Source organism: Diadema setosum, chromosome 9 (genome assembly GCF_964275005.1).
Source record: "Diadema setosum chromosome 9, eeDiaSeto1, whole genome shotgun sequence".
In the NCBI taxonomy this organism is placed as follows: domain Eukaryota; kingdom Metazoa; phylum Echinodermata; class Echinoidea; order Diadematoida; family Diadematidae; genus Diadema; species Diadema setosum.
The window spans coordinates 518,679-537,995 of NC_092693.1; the positions used below are offsets into that span (position 1 = coordinate 518,679).

At 37.8% G+C, this 19,317-nt stretch overlaps 1 protein-coding gene across 3 annotated transcripts in view; it reads left to right on the forward strand.

The window, feature by feature from the left end:
- Positions 1–335: 335 nt before the first annotated feature.
- LOC140232524 (TOX high mobility group box family member 4-like) overlaps positions 336–19,317 on the forward strand; it is a 96,606-nt gene continuing 77,624 nt past the window's right edge. For 2 of the 3 annotated variants that reach the window (XM_072312619.1, XM_072312620.1), the window contains exon 1: positions 2,248–2,876. In XM_072312619.1, the coding sequence (XP_072168720.1) occupies positions 2,823–2,876 (54 nt within the window). In that variant the 5' untranslated portion in view covers positions 2,248–2,822. Of the gene's footprint in view, positions 534–2,247; positions 2,877–19,317 lie in introns of those variants that run through there. The other variant, XM_072312621.1, reaches the window with a different exon arrangement.

Below are 19,317 nucleotides of genomic sequence, written 5' to 3' on the forward strand. Positions count from 1 at the left end.
CCTCACTGTCAAATGTGTGAAAAATATGTGTCTCAAAGCAAGCTGTAGAGTTGGATTTATTGTCTAATTTTTTATGCAAGTTCAGAAGATTGCGTAGCGTTGATATTGTGAAGATGTGTGATGCAGCAGTAATGCACTTTGTTTGAAATCGTACAAGTTTCTGCTGTGCTCTTAGCCTTATAAATTTTACCTGTGCATAGTAACTGTTGCTATTTGTGTTCATGCAGCATTCTTTGTTATGTCATTGTGTCATAAATACAGTTATATTTATCATCTGTGGTAAGTACCTTGTTGTGTTTCCATGGCTATCTGTTATTTTTGTTCAGTAGAATCCGGTCACAGCTGAGAAACACCGACTTTGAGCAGATTGATTTAAGTTGAAAGGATCACAACACACAAGGAAAACACCACCAAGAGCATACTGGTAGTTCGGCCACTGTCTCGGGCAAGACAAGGGAGTGTTCCTGCCTCCATCACTCTTGGTGCAGAACTGTCTCTCTACACTGACTACTGTTGCTACTGGAGATTATCAGGTGAGTTTTGGATTGATGTCTGGGAAGGTTTCTTGAGCAGTGGGTATGGAGAGATGCTACAAAGTGGAAACAAAGAGTAATATAGGATTAGGATTAAAGGATAAGATCAAGAAAGAGATTAAGAGAGGGATGGACATTTTGTCAGAAAGAGACAAATAACAAGATAAAAGGTTCACCCGGTGATGGGAAAAAGCAAGATTGTGTAAAGACATATCTATGTGGAGAATCATGATTTAAAGTGACTGACCCCTTTACGCATGCAGAATGATAGAACCCTGAAGAGTGAATAGATGTTGATATACTGGCTATGAAAAGTACTGAAAAGAATCAAAGCATTTAGAAGAGAGGGATGATGATGATTACATTTATATAAACAAAGTAAAGAAAAAGAAATACAAGGCAGACGTGAGGAATAAGTATGTGTCTTTGAAGTAACAGTGGAAACATTTTCACAGTGATACAAATTCTTCATTACTATGTAAAATAAGAAGTTAGGGGAGCTAGACCGTGGATGTGAGGCCTCTTTCATCAAACTGAGAATCCAACAAGGCATACAATTAAGAGCAGTTGATATTTAGAAATAGGCAGATTTGGGCTGAGAGAGTAGGCTGAAGAACAAATAGATGATATTGCTTGATTTAATAAGGGATTAGATTCCATACAGGTTTAACAAAATTCTTTGTTATAAGCTTGTGGATGATATGGGTTTTTTAAATAGTCCTCAATTTATAAATATTCATAGATAATCTGATTTGAGAAAGGAAATAAGGCTTTCTGTAAAGCCAAGTTAAAATGAGTTAACTCATATTCTGTTCATGATTATTTCATGGGAAGTATAAAACGGTCAAAATGAGTGAAGAAAAAAAATGTAAAGATCCTAGGGGGGGGGGAGGAGGAGGGGAGGATGGGGGGATACAGAACAGGGAAAAATTGAAATGTGTTTGAGAAAATGTGGGAGAAGTAGTTCATAGGGTAGCAAAGGGGGAGAGTGAGTGGGGACCATCCAGGATACTTTGGGGTTTGGAGACCAAGTTTGGTTGGTGGAGTGTGAGCAGTGGTGGGAAGAGCTTTGCTTGGGTCAATTACTTCTTCCAATAAATGGCATTCTCTGTTGAGCAGCACGTGGGCAAACAATTATTCCTTCTCCACCTTTGTCTCCTGGCACGTGTATCCTCCACCAGGCTCGTGCGCCACCTCATTATGCACGAATGACAAACAGAGCTCTGTAGCCATTCACGATGCAGATGCATACATTAGTCAACCATGACTGACTTGGCGAGCGAGGGGCGGAGTCTCAAACTGGGCTTCTATCCCCTTCTTTCTTTCTCTTTTGTGTTTCAGTGTTGTTAAGGGAAGGGTGAGTGACAGCCAGTCTTGTGGTGTTGTGATTGTCAAGACAGGACAAGAGAAAGAGAGAGAGAAGGGAAAAAACAGGGATGGGGTAAGAGGAATGAAAAATACAAGCAAAAAAGGCCTGTCGCGTGTTGTGGCAGTGCTTTGTTTCGGACGACTCTCTTGTTCAGTCTTGCGTTGCATGTACTATGTATACTAGCAATACCCCCTCTGCACTGTATCAAGTAATATGCGTATGTGCCTGTGTGTATATGTTGTTGTGTGAGTAAGTGTGTGTGTGTGTGTCTCTGTGTGTTTTATGTCGCACTCTGTTCTCAGGACCTTTTTCCTTTATTCAAAGCCCTGCTTTTACACAGATCAACTGCCCCTGCTTGGCTTTGGGCCAATGCTCTGCTTTTTCTCCTTCTCTCTCTTGGATGGATGGCGCGTGTGCATGTGCGTGTATTGTACCTACTAGCCTGACTTTCAGCCTGCTATGGTAACAAGTGCCGGACTCGCTAGGGACCAGTGTGCTATAGAGCCCATCCACACGTCATCTTTACAAAGAGTCTGTCGGAAGCCCATTATCTTACCTGACTACCTGAGGGTGATACTACGCCAACTGCCAGAGGCCTCCTGACACCAGTTAGATTCCACCCATCTCCTACTTCCAAAGTTTGGAGATCGCGTCACTTTCTTGGGATAATTTTCCTCTACCAGTCTTGGGCTTATTTGTTTATCAGATTTTCATAGAATTGAAGAAAGTTCATGGAATCCTTTGTTCTGGTCCTCTCATTCTGGATGTTTAAATCTGCTGTGTAAAAACAACAGGTTTGGGATCATCATCTTGGACTTCTTTGTACCGTTCTTCTTACTCCTTACTGACTGGGGTTTGAATCAACCGTGAACATTGCGATTTTTAACCGGGTGCAGCGTCCTTCGGCCATATCCATCGATATGGATGCAGGATTCTGTGCAGTTGATAACGATTTTGATCACTTTCTGTCTAAGGTAAGCTGTGCTGGAAGATAATGTTATTTTTCTTTTTGAGCACCACCTGCATTATGTAACGTGTCCAATTAGCAGGTAGCTGGTATGCTCCCTTATTGAAAATCTCATTAAGGTTTACAGGTGGTAAGAGATGGAACAGGCTTATGAAAGTAGGATTTGACAAACGTGTTTGTCATTCCTTCATTAATCAGTCTGCTACCTGTCATCTTTATACTGAAACTGTCTATGTTTACATTTCTCACAGATAAGCATAGACTATGCTTTTATCATTTGTAGTACATACAGATACAATTTTTATTTTAAGTTGAACAAAGTGGATGGTCAAAGCCCAAAAGTTTGAGAGAGCAAGGGATTTTTGTCTGTCTTATCAGTGCAGGGATGACAAAATGCAACAGGTTATGTAGTACACTATGATAGGCTACCACAATTCTCCCTACATACCACAGCTGGTATTCCTGGCTAATGTGTAACCTGTAGGAGTTGTCCTGCACCTGCAGTCTCACTGGACAATTTCCCTGCCAGAAATCTTATTGTGCTTGCATTACATTGGTGTTCCTTCCCAATATAGCCTGACAAATGCTTCCAACATGACATTGTACTCTTAATACACAAATATATCATATCCCTGCATTGTGCTTCTCTCATTACATTATTCGACCCTTCTTTTTTTTTTTTCTTCTTGGTTATATTCAAATATGTCCTCTCACTTTCTTCTGAATTGTAATCAAGTTAAAGGTGCATGGTAGATATTACTTCTCATAACCATTATGAAGCATGCTCAAGGATAGAGAATTGGAAATCAAATTATAGTTGCATTGTGTTTTTTCTCTTGTAGAACAGCTCGAAGTTGCATCAAATATACTTGCCTCTAGCTTACCCGTCTTGTTTTCTTGCCTTATATTTCCCATGTTATTGAAGGATATATGGCACAAACAACATATGGTGCCTGCACAAATCAAGTGAATTTGTGTTTGAAACTTTAAAACCTTCATGTCCAAAGATGCATACCTGAAAGTAGCATGAGACTCCTGACTTCTGTGTCAGTCATATACGTATTCCAAGCAGAATTTGATTACAAATGCAAGACTTGATTGATGTATCAAAAAGTAAAATTGATACCATTTCATATTATGATATAGCTATCTCACCACTAATTTTGTTTTTGTTGTTGTTTTATTACTATTATAGTTATTGTCATTATTATTATTATTATCATTGATATTGTTATTATTATTATTATTACTACTACTACTACTACTACTACTACTACTACTACTACCACTGCTATTATCATTACTGATATTATCATTGTTGTTGTATTCATTATTGTTGCTGTTTTCTCATTGTTGCCACTTTAATAATTATCATTCTTTTCCCAAAAGCAGAATTCAGTCTACAAACAGTACAAATAAAGATTACTTTGTAATGCAGTGGGGATTTTGTTCAAACTGGCAAAAGTTCATCCTCCGTAAAAAACAGCAAGAAGATTGTTCGTCATGAATCAAAACAAAAAATAGTTTTCTTTGTGAGGTCAATGTTTCCTGACAAATTTTCGGTGTGAGATGACAACTGCATGTAATGTGGATTTGAATAGCTAATCAGCCATCCTTGTATAAGACTTTGAATTGGACATTGCCCGGAAACAATATAGCAGAAATTAAAAAGGACATGTAACCTTAATCAGCACTTGAAACAAAATGTATTCTATTTGATAATCTGTTCATTTGTGCATTTTTAAGGAGATTAGATGTTATACAAGTCTAGTCATTTTCCTGCCCCTTCCAGTGGAATAATCATAGCTGCTTGTTAGTTCTCCTCCATGACCATATATAGTACTACATACACTATGTAGCAACAGAAGTGTGGTACTTATTTCTACAGCCACTAATAACTTTTCTATGAGACAGCTGAAGCTAGAGGGCAAAAAAAAAGATAGGAAAGTGAAGTGTATATATGCTGGTTTTTTTTTTCTTTTTCTTTTTTCAATTACATATCTAGGTTGTCCCCTGGTCTCGAGAAATGAATATTCCAGATTACGTTCATATGATATTATGAAACACTAACGTATAAAATCATATCCTAATGGATGCTTGTACCAGCTGAGGATGCCAGTGACTCTATACTGCATCATGCAACACAGATCCATATCTTTCTATTTGCATGCAATCAAAACTTCATTTGCATTTTTTCGTTTGGCCTTGCATTATGATGATTTAGATGTAGAGTGCCATGAGTCCATAAAGCAAGCTATTCTGGGGGTGCTGTTATTATTATGCAAGAGAAGCACTTATGTTTTCAAAACCATTTTACTGAGTGCTTATGCATATAGCATAGAGATTTAGAACAGTGTTTGCCTGAGCCTGATTTCTAGCCTTGTTGTCATAGCAACAAGATAGCGGAGGTTGATGTGTTGGTCAGAGGAAAGTATGAATTGGGGTTGGGGGAAGGTCACCCCACTGTTTCCTCCCAGAAAGAGGGACAAGAGAAGTCAAAGGCAGGAAGAAAAAAGAAAGCAGGCAATCCCCTCCTGCTGATATCCTCCTCCGAATTACTTAGCTGACGAGAGTGCTTAGTGCAAGGAATCTGTCTCAATTCCCAGCCCTGGTAAACTGGGATTTTTATTTGCCCGATTGTGCTGATCCTTCGCATCCCATTACATCACCAACATCCGATATTAAAAGCTAGAATTCCTTGCCAGTTTGTATTAGCACACAGAAGGTCTTCATCCTCCCATTGCATCCACAGAGGAGGAGAAAAAAGAATCTCCTCCTCGACAAGAGTACAAAAGTACAGACTAAATATCTTATGGAGGAAGTTGGCCAATCATTTGGTAATAATTTGGCTGTTTTTTGGCAAGTTCTGTCTGTCACTGGCAATTGCAAGACGTACCTCGTTAGAGGAGTGGAAGCTGGAGGGGGTAATATCATTAGAAACCCCCTCCCCTTCCAAATTGCAGGTACCGTTATTGCCCTTCAGCTTCCATTTACAACAAAGATTGTTCCCTGTCATCTGTGTTTTGTAGCAGTTGGTAACTAATTTCCCACAACACCGATACAAATGTGGGTTCTGTGCTGACGGAAACTTGAAGGTATTCCCGCTGACTAATGCTTTCTCTCTTTTCTCAGATGCTGTTCTCCTTTTATGATATTCCTTTCTTGGTCAGTTACTATCATCCAATTGTGGTGACTGCTATGCCCCTTGGCCCATCTCCACACAAAGCACTGCTAGTCATTGTCTACTTCATAGTGTGGTCAGAAATGTCCACAGCTGACCAATACCAGTATGTCAATGAATCCTGTGTTCCATTGATTCTGGTGCATTTTGGCGAGATGTGTGCATGGCAGGAAATTTCAGGTGAATACCACAAAACAGGTTTCAGTTGTTTTTGGTTGTTTTTTTTTTTTTTTTTGGGTGGGGGGTTGCCATGAGAGAAGCTGACCAAATTCTGAAATCCATTTGATGGATTAGAAGATAGAAGGATGGTGGTCACTAAAAGAAATGCATCAGTTGATACCATCAAACATTGTGGAAGCATCGATTAGTGTGACAAGAGAAGCAGGTGGTATTAGAGGACCCCTGTAAGACAGAGGATTGTTGCTTTTCTCTCCACAGTACATTCACCTCTGACCTCAGGAACTCACCCTCTTTTCCTCTCCCTTCCTCTCTTTTTCAATCTATATGTGTTGCTTATCATTTAAATTAGTAGACCATCACTTCATCAATGGATGTTAGCCTCATCGCTTCCACCCCCTGGCGAGGGTTATACGCTATACCTAGGGATAGTCATCACTTTGCGACGTGAGCATGGCAAACGTGCCGATATTACCCAGTTGGGTGATGTCACAAAAAAAAAAGGAGGGAATTTGGAGGGAGAATCCTCTCGGAGCTGCTGCGTAAACTTGCGGACGGGATTGAGGAGAGATAACGTGATTTCTCCCGCGGCCGAGTCGTGTTACAACCCCGTCTATTGATTGACTTCAAAGCCGGAGGCTTGCGTGCGTCTTGCTACTGTGCTTCTCTGTTCAATGTCGCGGGGTTTGTGCGATGGGTGTCTGTCGTTTAGCGGGAGCCAGCCGCCTACTGCCCTGCAGATGGGATGGTATAGAAGGCTGGCAGTCACTATACCTGAGTGAGGGTAGAAGTGAAAATGGTAGTCTCTGTCAAATCATGCACACATCTCAGCTGCAAGGAGTGGGGACTGTATGAAAGAGAAAACAAACTTGTCAAGATGTAGTCCTTGCTGTGAAATAGGTCTTTTTATGGCCTGCTGATAGAAAACGGTTTTCCCAAGGGCAAGAATAGCACACACTAAAGGAATTATTATTTATGCTAACTGTGACCAATGGTGAATTTTGTTAACATTGTACAGATATATACCGAACACAAATCCTGTTTTTATTTGAATGGAAGTGAATAAATATGATTTAACAAAATTGAATAAATATGATTTTAAAAAATGATGAATCCCATATCAATCAGTCTCACAAGCTTTTCCTCCCTGGCCACCTTCCTTTCAAATCTTGCAATCACTCTATTTTTTCCTGATTTCACAGAACAATTTAATTTCAGTGATTGATAACCTGAAATATTGACTCTCTTTATCATACAATTTTTTAATCTTGTGTTCGACACACTCCGACCTTATTGAAGAAATTGCCACTTTATGCTTTCAGAGAGTGAATGCCACTAAATCTGTCATGAAGTGTGTAATTTATGAGGATCGTAGAATTATTTTGATGTCTAATGTGCCACATGCTTGAACAACTTGATTTGAATATAAATTCAGCTTTTGCTTATTAAATGCAAGAAGTATTTTGATGATTCATATTCTTGCTGGAAAAATATTGTGTCATATCTAAACCAGATTAGCTTGACTTTGAAAGACAAGAACTATTTAGCCAGTTTCCTATGGCATTATTTGTTTAGTGGGATAGACACACATGTGACTGTACCTTATTGCACTGACTACCGTAGGTGGACTGTGGGAAATGAACTTCTAGTTTGGTTTTCTTTCTTTTTTTTCTCTCTCTCTAGATTCATGACTTCCCAGTTGTGAATTTGAGGGGGATAAAAATCAGTGGAGTCAGTTTCTGCAAATACAATATTGACAACCTGATTATGTATCTATCAGTGGATAGAAGAAAATGTATGCAAAGCAGGAAAAGGAAAAAACCCTAGGTTTTATCATCTCTTCTGAAAATGCATGACTCGGTCATGTCATGAACGTTATGAACGTTATTCCTTTAGAGCTGCTTTGCTCCATGAAATGATACACTCTCTGTAAATGAATGAGAAGATTTTGAAGAAGTTACAATGGATGGAATAATGAATGATACTGAACGACAGAGGCCTAGATAAACTAACATTCTGCCTATTAGAGCCAAGCTCATCAAAAGTCGTGGAAGAAAAATCTTACCCGTCATTTACAAACAAAACTGAAGTTTGTTTCATTAAGTCTCTTCAGCTCAGTTTTAAGGTTCCCTGTTTTGTTTTGTTTTTATGAATAGTAGCTACATTCACACACAGGAGTTATCGGTTTTTTGCATCGCACTGTGAAAACCAATTTTATTTGCCACTGTTCACACACAACAATATGAAAATACAAATCAATCAGCTGCAAATTGAGGCTCTGAATATCCAGGCTGCATTTGCCTAAACAATGACTTGAACTTGACCCCGGCACCCAAATGTTTGTAGACCTAGTGTTGCAAGTTGCATTGTGGGATTAAAACAGAATTGATGGTTTCTTCACCTGCCATTCACAAATGCTATACAGGGCAAAGTGTCACAAGAGTTTTCATAAAAAGTCAAGCAAATCAATTTTTGCATGGTGATTTGTATCTCCAGAGTTTTATAATTTTGTGTATGTGTGTCCACACACAACAAATACTGTAAAAGTGGAAATTTTCGCGGTGTTGAAATTTTCGCGGATTTCGCGCAACTAGAAGCTAGCGAGAAAATAAAAGCAACGCAAATATTTTTACGTGCCATATGTTCCAGTAGCTGATGTCTTGATTTCGCAAAATTAAAAGCACACGAAACTCTTCTTACGTGGCCAAGCGTGAAAAATTAGTTGCGCAAAAATATCCACTTTTACAGTAATGGTTTTCACATTGCATTGCAAAAATCAATATTCAAAAACTGTATATTTCAGTTTATGTGAACAGAAGTGGTAATTGAATGTAAGATTGAAAAAAGGGGATTTTTTCAAAGTTGGCAAATTGGTGTGAATAAGGTATCAAAATGAAATGCTAATTCATTCCACAGTGCAGTGAAAACATGGGGCTCCCATGGATAATCTATGAATAGTGATAGTCTCTTTAATTCATCACAGTCTATGTACTACATGATTCTGTTAGGGCATCCAGGTTGTTGGCAAATGCTTTATAACCAAAATAATTTGAATTCATTCTGATATTCCAATAGTCTTGTTTTATTGAGTTTTAGGTATAATCCTCTGTAAATTTGTGTGTTCTGAATAGGCACTGTGAATATGAACGTAGCTTCCACTCATCTTGTGTGGTTTTCTCATGCAAGTTTCAAATCTTTATGGTATTATATGAATGCTGAGTGCACTTTCCCAAATTTTAACTTGTTGTACAGTCTGAGCAAATCAAACAGTCATTCTACCCACATCTTGTCTTGCCAAAAATGCCTACAATCAATGGGTTGATTATCATGGCACTGCTCTTCCAGCAGGCCAAAGAAGTGGCATGTCTTTCACTCACACTGAACCCACCAGTCTTGTATGCTGAATGTGTTCTTAATCCTACCAGATGGTTTGTAGTCTCACGCATCCTTTGTCAGTGAAATATTTCCAAGATTTCTCCAGTCTGAACCTGTACAATGCCAGTTTCCAGGTATTTCTTCAGAGATCCCAGTGCACAGTCTCCAGTCTGAATCTACTCAAACTCTCTCTGCACAGCCTTGTATTACTCCTCCCTCTGTCATGACCACAGGAGCAAGACAAGTAGAACGGTCAGTTTGGTATAAAAATCAGTTTGAGTGTGAGACTTTGAAAATATAACACAAGTTTTAGTGTATTTTTCTCTTTATCTTTGCTGTAAAAATGGCTAAGCACACTCCTCCTATGTAACTGCTTACTCCATATGGAGTCTTATTCTCCATGTGTAAAGAAGCAGCAAGATGAGGTGAGATTGTATGGGTTAAACGTAGAGGCGACTATGGGAGGGTGAAGAGGGAAGATGATTTATCATCCTGACTGTGACATGTTTACCTTATCTAATGCGTTGGGTGAAAGATGAGGACTTACTAGTGCTCTGTTCCCACATGGGCGAGAGGGTTTAGAATGGCACTCTTTCCACAATCCCTTACCCCCTCCCCCATTCCTACCCTTCACTATCTCATTAATCCTACCCCTCCCCCTCCCTTTCTCTCTCACACATGCATAAACACACACACACACACACACACACAAGCATGAAGCTCATGGCCATGGACACACACAATTTCCTTTCCAATATGTTATGATTTGCTGCCATGACAACATAAGAAAGGTATTTTCTGTATCTCATCCAGGTCTCTATGGTGTTTTTAGGGGGGTGGGGTGTTGAATATTGTACACATTGAACTCTACTGCCAGTAATAAGCATTTAATATCATATTATATTCAATGTGAAAGTTACAGCCATATATGTCAGGCCCTGTCCTTCGTTTGTGTCTGAATTCTGTCTGTATCATGAAAGGGATATTGGGTGTGACAGGTCAAATCTTCTCATCCAACCTACACTTTCCGTTTGAAAGAAATTGATTTAAAGAAATAGGTATACTGTATATATATATTTGAAGCTTTGTGCACAAAATTTCTTGAGAGGGGATATGAGTAACTACAAACAGAATATATTTTTGTTCTCATTCCAGTGAAGCAAGTCTTGCATACAAGCATACTGCTTAAAATTCAACTAAAGGACTAAACATCATACTGAAGACTAAGCATACTTGCAAAGTGAATAATACAATCAAGATGTTTAGAATGAACTATTCCATGCTAGGTCACTTGGTTGCTTTTTGCTTTATTTTCCATCTTGGCACAGTAAAGCAAGAATTTGTGAACATTATTTGACTGATTCAGACTACATAAAAAGAAAGTGACAGTCACAACATGGTATCTAAGGAACCAATAATGTGTGTATAAAGCAGGTTCATCCAGAAGAAATGAAAGAAATGTTACAAAATAAGGTATAGCAGTTGTAGGTTATTTTTCGGCAAAAAATATATATGCAAAAGGCATGTATTTGTTTAAGAATTGTAAGTAATCTCATTCCTAGAGAGAGAAAATACAAGGGAGATATGTCTTTCAGCTAATGCTGCAATTTCCCAATCTGCATGGGTCCTCATCTCAAAGTTTGTTTTTAAATTAGACATGAAACGACAACTTGTCTCTGCCGACCCAGATAATTGAAAGGTTGGAATCAGGGCAGTGATTGTATGTTGTTTCCATAAGGCACAACAGCAGCTTGATTTAGCCCTAATCAAAGTTGAAGTGAGCGACCGTGTGCTGACCCATCAGGCAAATCGTCTTGGCAGTGAACTTGTCTTTCTGGCATTGTGATGTCCAGAGAGCTAGCTTCAGTTTGTCTCTCACAGCGTGTGTGAGTTGTGCTCCATGAGAGAAGGTCAGTGCCAAAAGAGTGCAATGCCATCCAGGAAGACACACTAACAACAAACAGTAATGGTCTCAGGCTTGTTTTCCTTAAATTGTCCCTAATTGTCCTTGCCTCAAAGTGGTTTTCCCCCCAGCTTGGTGTAACTACCTTATGTTCCCAGGGCAATTATGCAAGAATCCGCAACCATTATTGTATTGATGATTTTGATTGTGCACATTAAGCTCAAGGTTGATGGTTCCAGGGATGGCTCCATATTGGAGATGACAACTTTTAGATGGGATACTTACTCAAAATGAGTTTGAAATCAAACCATTAGTATACCAATACATAGCCAGGGAGGAGGGGATGGAGATTAAAGTTGTAGATAAAAACAATCATACAAGCAAGCAGTATATCCAAGCAGAGGATGCCATATTACATATAAGTGATTTTAAAAAGGAGATCATCTATGACCTCGTCCTAGTGGGTACTGATGTAAAAGGGGTGTTGTGGTGCAGTGAGCCTCGAGAATCACATTTCCTGCTTCTCATTAACAACAGAGGACATTAAAGAGTTTATTAGTGCTGCTATCTTTCACATCATCATCCATTAATACTGTGAGTCATCAAAATGGAAGAAAACAAGATAGCAGTGAAACAACATATTGAAGCCCACTCTCTTATTGTATATCCAGCAAACACAAGTGTCATTTTTATACCCCAAATCCATCTTTCTTTATGAAGGCATTGTCAAACATTGGAAATGAAAGAGACGGCTTTTATACACTGTTTTTTCCAATATTTTATCTTTGATGAACTTTACATGCTTTGTTTCTTGTGCTTGATGCTGTATTTATTGATGTAAACCTATAAAAAAAAAGCAATGACATTCTCATTGTAGATATTATCCATTCTGTTTAATTATAGAGAAGTTTTTATTATAGCGTCGAGGTTTATGTAAGTCCATATTTGCGTGCACAGAGCCAATTTATTTAACACTTTGCACAATTTGCTGCACTGCCAATACTGACCTCTTTCTATGATACAGGTATGCTTACTGGACTCCATAGAATCACCTCAAAGGAGATTTTACTTTCTCAAATCATACTTTATTCTCCCTTTATAACAATTTCAATCTTTCTGACTTGAACTTGAAAATGACCTTGCAACCTACTGTAATCATTGAATCTAGTAATATGCATTGCCACAATGGGCAACACATTGTCTGTCTACAGTATATCAGTGTGTGTATGTGTGTTTTGTTTATGGTCATTTTATTTGGACATGACTGCATGCAAAGCATTGCATTCTGCTATCACACATTTACCAGCATCGCATCACAGCTGGACATTTTATGCCTGTATTTAATATTATAAAATTTTTAGATGTGTGTGTCCTATGAAGGATCAGAGCATGGAAGAAATGAATTAACTTCACATAAAAGTGCGTATTTTAGTTTAAATTGCATAATATTCCCTGAAAAACATGATATGGATTATCTTGATTCATGATTGATATATCAATATGAGACTAAACAGTATCATCTGTACTTGTCTCAGAAGTGAACATGGTAAAACAATTTATTTTCTATCTAATTGGAGAAATGAATAAGATCAGAATTCATTCCTTAATTTGTAGCAGGTATCAATAATTTCAGCTTATCAGTGAGCAAGATAATGTATTTTCCATAAGGAGTAAATTTAGGTTAATTAATGGTAATGAAGCACCCGGGAATAAAGCAAATCTTGTTTTATCAGAGAGATGTAGAATTCTGTGAAAGCTTGGAGATGTGCTAAACAATTATGAACCTTTGCGGGCAGTTAAGACTTAATTTGGAAGATGTGATTATTCACTGCAAGAAACAGAAAGAAAGAAATGCACATCCTATACATTCCATGATTTTTTTTTAAGAGTTAATAATTTTGTACTCGTTAATGCAAAGAGCAGACAAAGCACTAATAGTGCATATTTTCTGTGCATAATTGACCTGAAAATTCTTTGAAACTTTGTTCAGTATTCTCTATAATTCAATTGACTACTGTTTCTTATTTCTGTTTCATTTTTAAACAGCAGTAATTTTGTTTAAATGGGAAAAAAACAATGCATATGAGTGAAACCATATCTGTGCAGTAAGAAGATGCAAGATAATATAATAGGGGCATAATGAAAAGCTTAAACAATTTACATATTTGCTTAAAATATTAATCTTTTTGTGATATTCATTGGAAGTAGATATGAATGATAAGGGGTAAATAACATGCTCTGAGTGTTTTTAGCTTCTATCATACACTGTAGAAGGCAAATATGAGATGTATGATATACCTCTCCTGTTTAGAAGCCATTTCAATTCATTCTGCATAATCCTAGAGGAGAAGTCATTTTCAGTATCATGAAATATGTTTAGTCTGCATACTGTTGAGTGTTCTATGAATACATGTGTGTGTCTTCATACTTTACATTCATACATACTTAAAAGCTCTGTTCCCCCCCCCCCAACAACAGCTGATAAACATTGAAAGTGTATTAACACCCTAATCTCAATCTACAAAGCATGCCAGTGAAAATATGCTGTTATCCTGTGACTTTTTGTTCAGCTATTCTGAAGTCTTTGACACAGTTTGACGATACTCTCTTAATAATGGATGCAATTCATATAGAAACCCCCTTGGCTGTCTGTTTCTCTTACCTTAAGGTGAAAAGAAGACCAAGAAATAGATGTAAACCTAAAGACAGGAGCCAAATAAGAAAAATAGAAAATTACCCGTGACATGCAGAGGAAGAATTTTGATACTTCTCCAGTACTTTTACATAGAGATATTACAAAGGGATATTAGAAAAGAAAAACAAAAGCTTAGTACGTTTATTGCATGTGTATAGGAAATATACCATCTGAATAAGTGTAGGTACGAAAAAAGAAAGGCTGACAACTGTTTGATTTTGTGTGTGATAGACATGAGTGGTATGCAGGAGAAAAAAATCATGACAGAAAGACAAAGAAATTTTTGAATGAAAGACATGCTTGGTAGGACATAGGAAGGAATATTGTAAAGAAAGAAAGACAGTGTGATAGCTATGGGAAGAGAGAGGGAGAGAGAGAGAGATTGGCTGTGAATCAGGCACCTGCCACAAGTCCCATTCAAACAGGGTTTCACTGAAATCTGCATGACAATAGGGAACATCCGCGTGCCTCTAACTCTCACCATCCCCTCCTCTTTTACAGAGACAGGGGAAAAATTCATGAAAGGGGCTTCTCTTTCTTTCTTGTCATCCTGTGCTATTTAAACATAGAACCAAATATGTGTGTCTGTATCTATCACTAGTTGCCTGCATTCACTGGTTCCTACTTCCCTCAAATAACCACTCTTCTCTCTCTTTTTCTCTCTTCTTTTCCCTGAATCTTTCTCTCTCAGCCTTCTATGTCTGTCATGGCATTTGAATTTGTTTTGCTGAAAGTACATACTGTATGTAATTCTTTTTATTTATTAGGAGCTAGGAGTTCTGTACAAGCATCATGGATGAATACAGGTAGAATTCAGCACATCACAAGCACAATTTACACTTCATGGTCTTTATCCTCCATGCCAGCATTCCTCATGTGTTTGTCTCTGGTCCTATTGTCTTCAATACAGAGTCTCTCTGCAGTTTGGTACAAATAAAACCCTTTACTAGTAGGTGTATATAAAGTGTCAAATTTCCACACCAGCCTTCCATTTCTGATTAAATTTGAAACCAGTTTACTCCAGAATTAAGAGAAAATTTCAAGTCTAATAATTTTTCTAGTAAGCAATCATAGGTTATCATACATGTTATAATACCGTGCTGTCTTAACTAATGCTGTAAAATCCTGACCAAAGGCATTGCACTCTTTTAACTTGATGTCATCAAAAATCACTTCACACAGTTACATTCATACCTTCACTCTCTTTGCTTCAGCTGACACCAGACTGTGCTCACATCAAGTAGTCTTTCTCACTTCCTTGCCGTCTCTCAAAATTCTCTTTGAGCCATTCAAATCCTTGCAATTTAAAGATGACTGTTCTATTTCAGTGAAATTGAAGTGATCTGTGAATCATACGAGGATCTAGCTAGGAGAACAAAAGGTGTGTCTTTAGGGGAAATATGATTAAGAGGGAGACACAAAGGAATGTATCCATGGCGATGTGACCAATACTAAAGAAAGTAGATTAAAATTGGTCAATGAAAGTGGAATAGTAATTTTGGGCAATGGAAGCTGACAGATGGGGCTGGCTATTAATGGAGGCTCACGTTTCATCATCGATGCTAGGCACAGAGTGTTGCTCTGCAGAAATAGACGATCTCTGTTGATGGCATTAAGATCCTCTCCAACTATCGTTACCCTTTCACATCCTAGCCACTGTTTGCTGAATTCTCTTCATGATTCTTTGCTGTCAACTCACTCTGTACCAATCCACTGCCTACAATTCAGGATTCATTGTCACAAGAATCTGACAAGATAGTGTGACACAGTGATCTGTAATGATCGTGACACCGGCACTAAAGTCTAACATGTTTTCTGCCGCCCGTCAGCACCTTTCTGATGTAACCCTGGCAGCTGGTAGCCAGAGGCTGAGGGATGGTACCTGGCTCTATGGCTGCCTGCGAGGGAAGATGTGGGAGCTATATCCACTAGAGAGATCAGTGGTGAGGTTACAGACTAAAGAGATCAGTGCTGAGGTTACAGACTAAATGCTTACTGGTTCCCAGAAACAACTGCCAATTATTAGATGAATGATAACAAGGTTTGAGATCAGTAATGCATGCTCGTTACTCAAGATATGGAATGAAACATGTACACATTGAAACTTGATATAGGAAAGTTATTACAAATGCTACAAGAGCCTTGGATTATTGATCCTTAACACTTTCATGTGATGATAAGGACATAATGCAATTATGCAGTAATTATCCTGCACTTTCTATTGTGACTTCACATGGCAAGTAAGCATTGTCCAACACCCAAGTCTTAACGTTTTCATGAGATTGTCATGTTTGCTTTCCAAATAGCAGCCATGTCAGGACATTGTTTAGAAAATACACAGGAGTGTCCATCACAGTGATTAATTCACTCTCCCAGATTCACCCTTCTTCTTCTCACTCTCATTTACCCCTTCACCTCTTCCTTCTGCTTTTCTTGGGCACTCCTAATGAATTTTCCCGTTTCATTGGGTGTTCTTTTCTCCCTGAGGGTGTGACAATAATGGAAGCTAGCATCTAGCGAAACAGGAACACACCAAAAAGAAGAGAGAAACGGGGGAAAGAAAAAGACTGCACTCTCAGCTCACTGTCCCCCCTTGGGATGCAATCCAAATATATCACCATGACAACCAATAAAGAAAGCGTCACAAAAGGAGTTTGCAAGTGGGATTGAAAGCCTTTCATATGTTGAATAGAATGGAGGATTTAAAGACAGGGTAACACTGCGGAAATTGGGGCAAACTATTATTCAACTAACTGGCAGTGGCAATGTGAAGTCTTCATTCCTGAGGCAGGATGTTACCATCTTGGAAATCCAGACTTGCCTTCCAGAAAGGGTTGCTCCTCTCAAGCTATCATATGATTTCCATTCATCAAGACTTTGACACACAAGTTGAAATGATTAGGCTTATCACATTAGTGACTTCAGGCTGATGCTCTTCATCAGTTTTTCCCTCTTTATCCTGTCTTCTTTGTGTTCACTCTTTTTCTCACTTTTTTACTCTTTCTATTTATATGTCTTTTTTTTTTCTTGTACAGTATGTTAAGCCTGTGTGTTTATCAAAAACTTGGTGTAGCTTGAATAATGAAAATTTTGTGTTTATAGCTATTTTCATTTATTCATTCAGTCAGTCATATTTCCACAGGGTAGCCCCATCAGTAGGCATGTACTCTTCTTCCTGGGGCCCTGAACACACACAATCAAACAATTATTTCCCCATGATGAAAATTCCTTTGTTAGTTTGTAGGAATAACTGAAACATGCATGTTTGTTTAAATCGCTTCTTGATGAAGCTTTTTCATGTAGACTCATCATGTTGAAAAATAATATTCATTGAATGTGATTAGCTTGGTGCAGTTCATGTTGTTTTGACTCTAATATCATACAAAGAATATAAACAATCTAATATTTAGCATGATTATTTGTTTGTGTTGAAATATTGAGATAGTAGATACAGTCAGTCTGTGAGGCATGTGGGGAGATCCTGATGTTATCTTGGAAATGAATTTATCCCTACCACTGCTTCTGGCTGATATGTTGCAGCCATGTAATATGTATTCAGATGTCATTAATTATGCACAGCTTTGACAGGATTATGTTTACTGCAGTAATAATTGTATGTGCATAATGCTGGTAGGATCCCTGGAGCCAATACCAAGCTGCTTGTTTTCCTTTCAGCTTCAAACACAACCTTTGCTTTTAATGTCCTTGCTGTTGTCATAGAAATTTACTTATGTTCAGCTCTGCATGTGGAGACGCTAATGAATTATTCTGGAACCAGGAAAACAAGCCATGTGAACAGTAAGTCGTAGAAAGCTAAAAAGTTTTAATGAAAATTATCTGAGATCCATTTTTTCAACATAATACAATACATTATTACAAAGTGAAGTTTTCATTGTTCCCAACTGGGTAATTCCATGAAGTTGGGGCAGTGTCCATGTAGCATCGTGATATTTAAAAAATACATTTCAGCATAACTCAATATTAATTATGCTATACATTTATTGTTTGCAGGCTTTACATTTGCATTGAGGCCGCACATTTTCCTGGAAATTTTGTGCCATTCAAACTCAATTTTGATGAAGTTATTAAACAATATGTAGGAGTGTCCTGTAGCATCGTGACGTGTCCATGTAGCATCGTGATATTTTAAAATTTGGTCCTAAGAGACAAATTATGGCAATTAGCTTGACCAAAATTTGATGCAATATGCATATTTACAAGATATGAATGAGATAGCTAAATATCTCAAATTTCCTGTTCACAGTTTTAATTTTAAAAGAAAATTACAAAATGTATCACGATGCTATGCGGTGTCCTTTTTTGTGACATTTGGTGGACACCGCGTAGCATAGTGACACATTGTGTAATTTTCTTGTAAAAGTAAAACTGTGGAAAGGAGAGTTAAGATATTTAGCATCTGACTAATCTAGTAATTATGCATATTATATCAAATTTTGGTCAAGCTAATTGCATTAATTTGTCTTTTAGGACCAGATTTTAACTATCACGATGCTACATGGACACGTCACGATGCTGCAGGACACCGTTACATATCGTTTTAATAACTTCATCAAAATTGAGTCTGAATGGCACAAATTTCCAGGAAAATGTATGGTCTCAATACAAATGTAAAGCCTATAAACAATATATGTATAGCATAATTAGTATTGAGCTATGCTAAAATGTTACACTTTGTGCCCCAACTTCACAGAATTACCCAACTACAAGTAGAAGGTGAAAAAGAAACTATATTTCACAAGATGGTGACCAATAATGCAGTAAGATGAAATCATAGAAACATGTAACAATATGAAATTGTTTAATAAATATGTGGTGCATTCATGATAGCAGAGAAGTGAGCATTGAAGAGGATAACACGTACATTGTAGTGATAAATGTAATATTTCTTTGCATGTGATAACAAATACTGTGTGTCAACATGCTGAATAGTTTGCCCATGTGTGTTTGCTTTGATGGCTTTTATTTATATATACCTTTTCAAATCAAGAAGGTATGAATTTGTAAACATTGGGAACCCTAGCAAAAGCTAAATGATTTTTCCGTCATGCCTTGCTATTTGTCAAATGATAATTTTATCTCTGTCTTCATTGAATTGA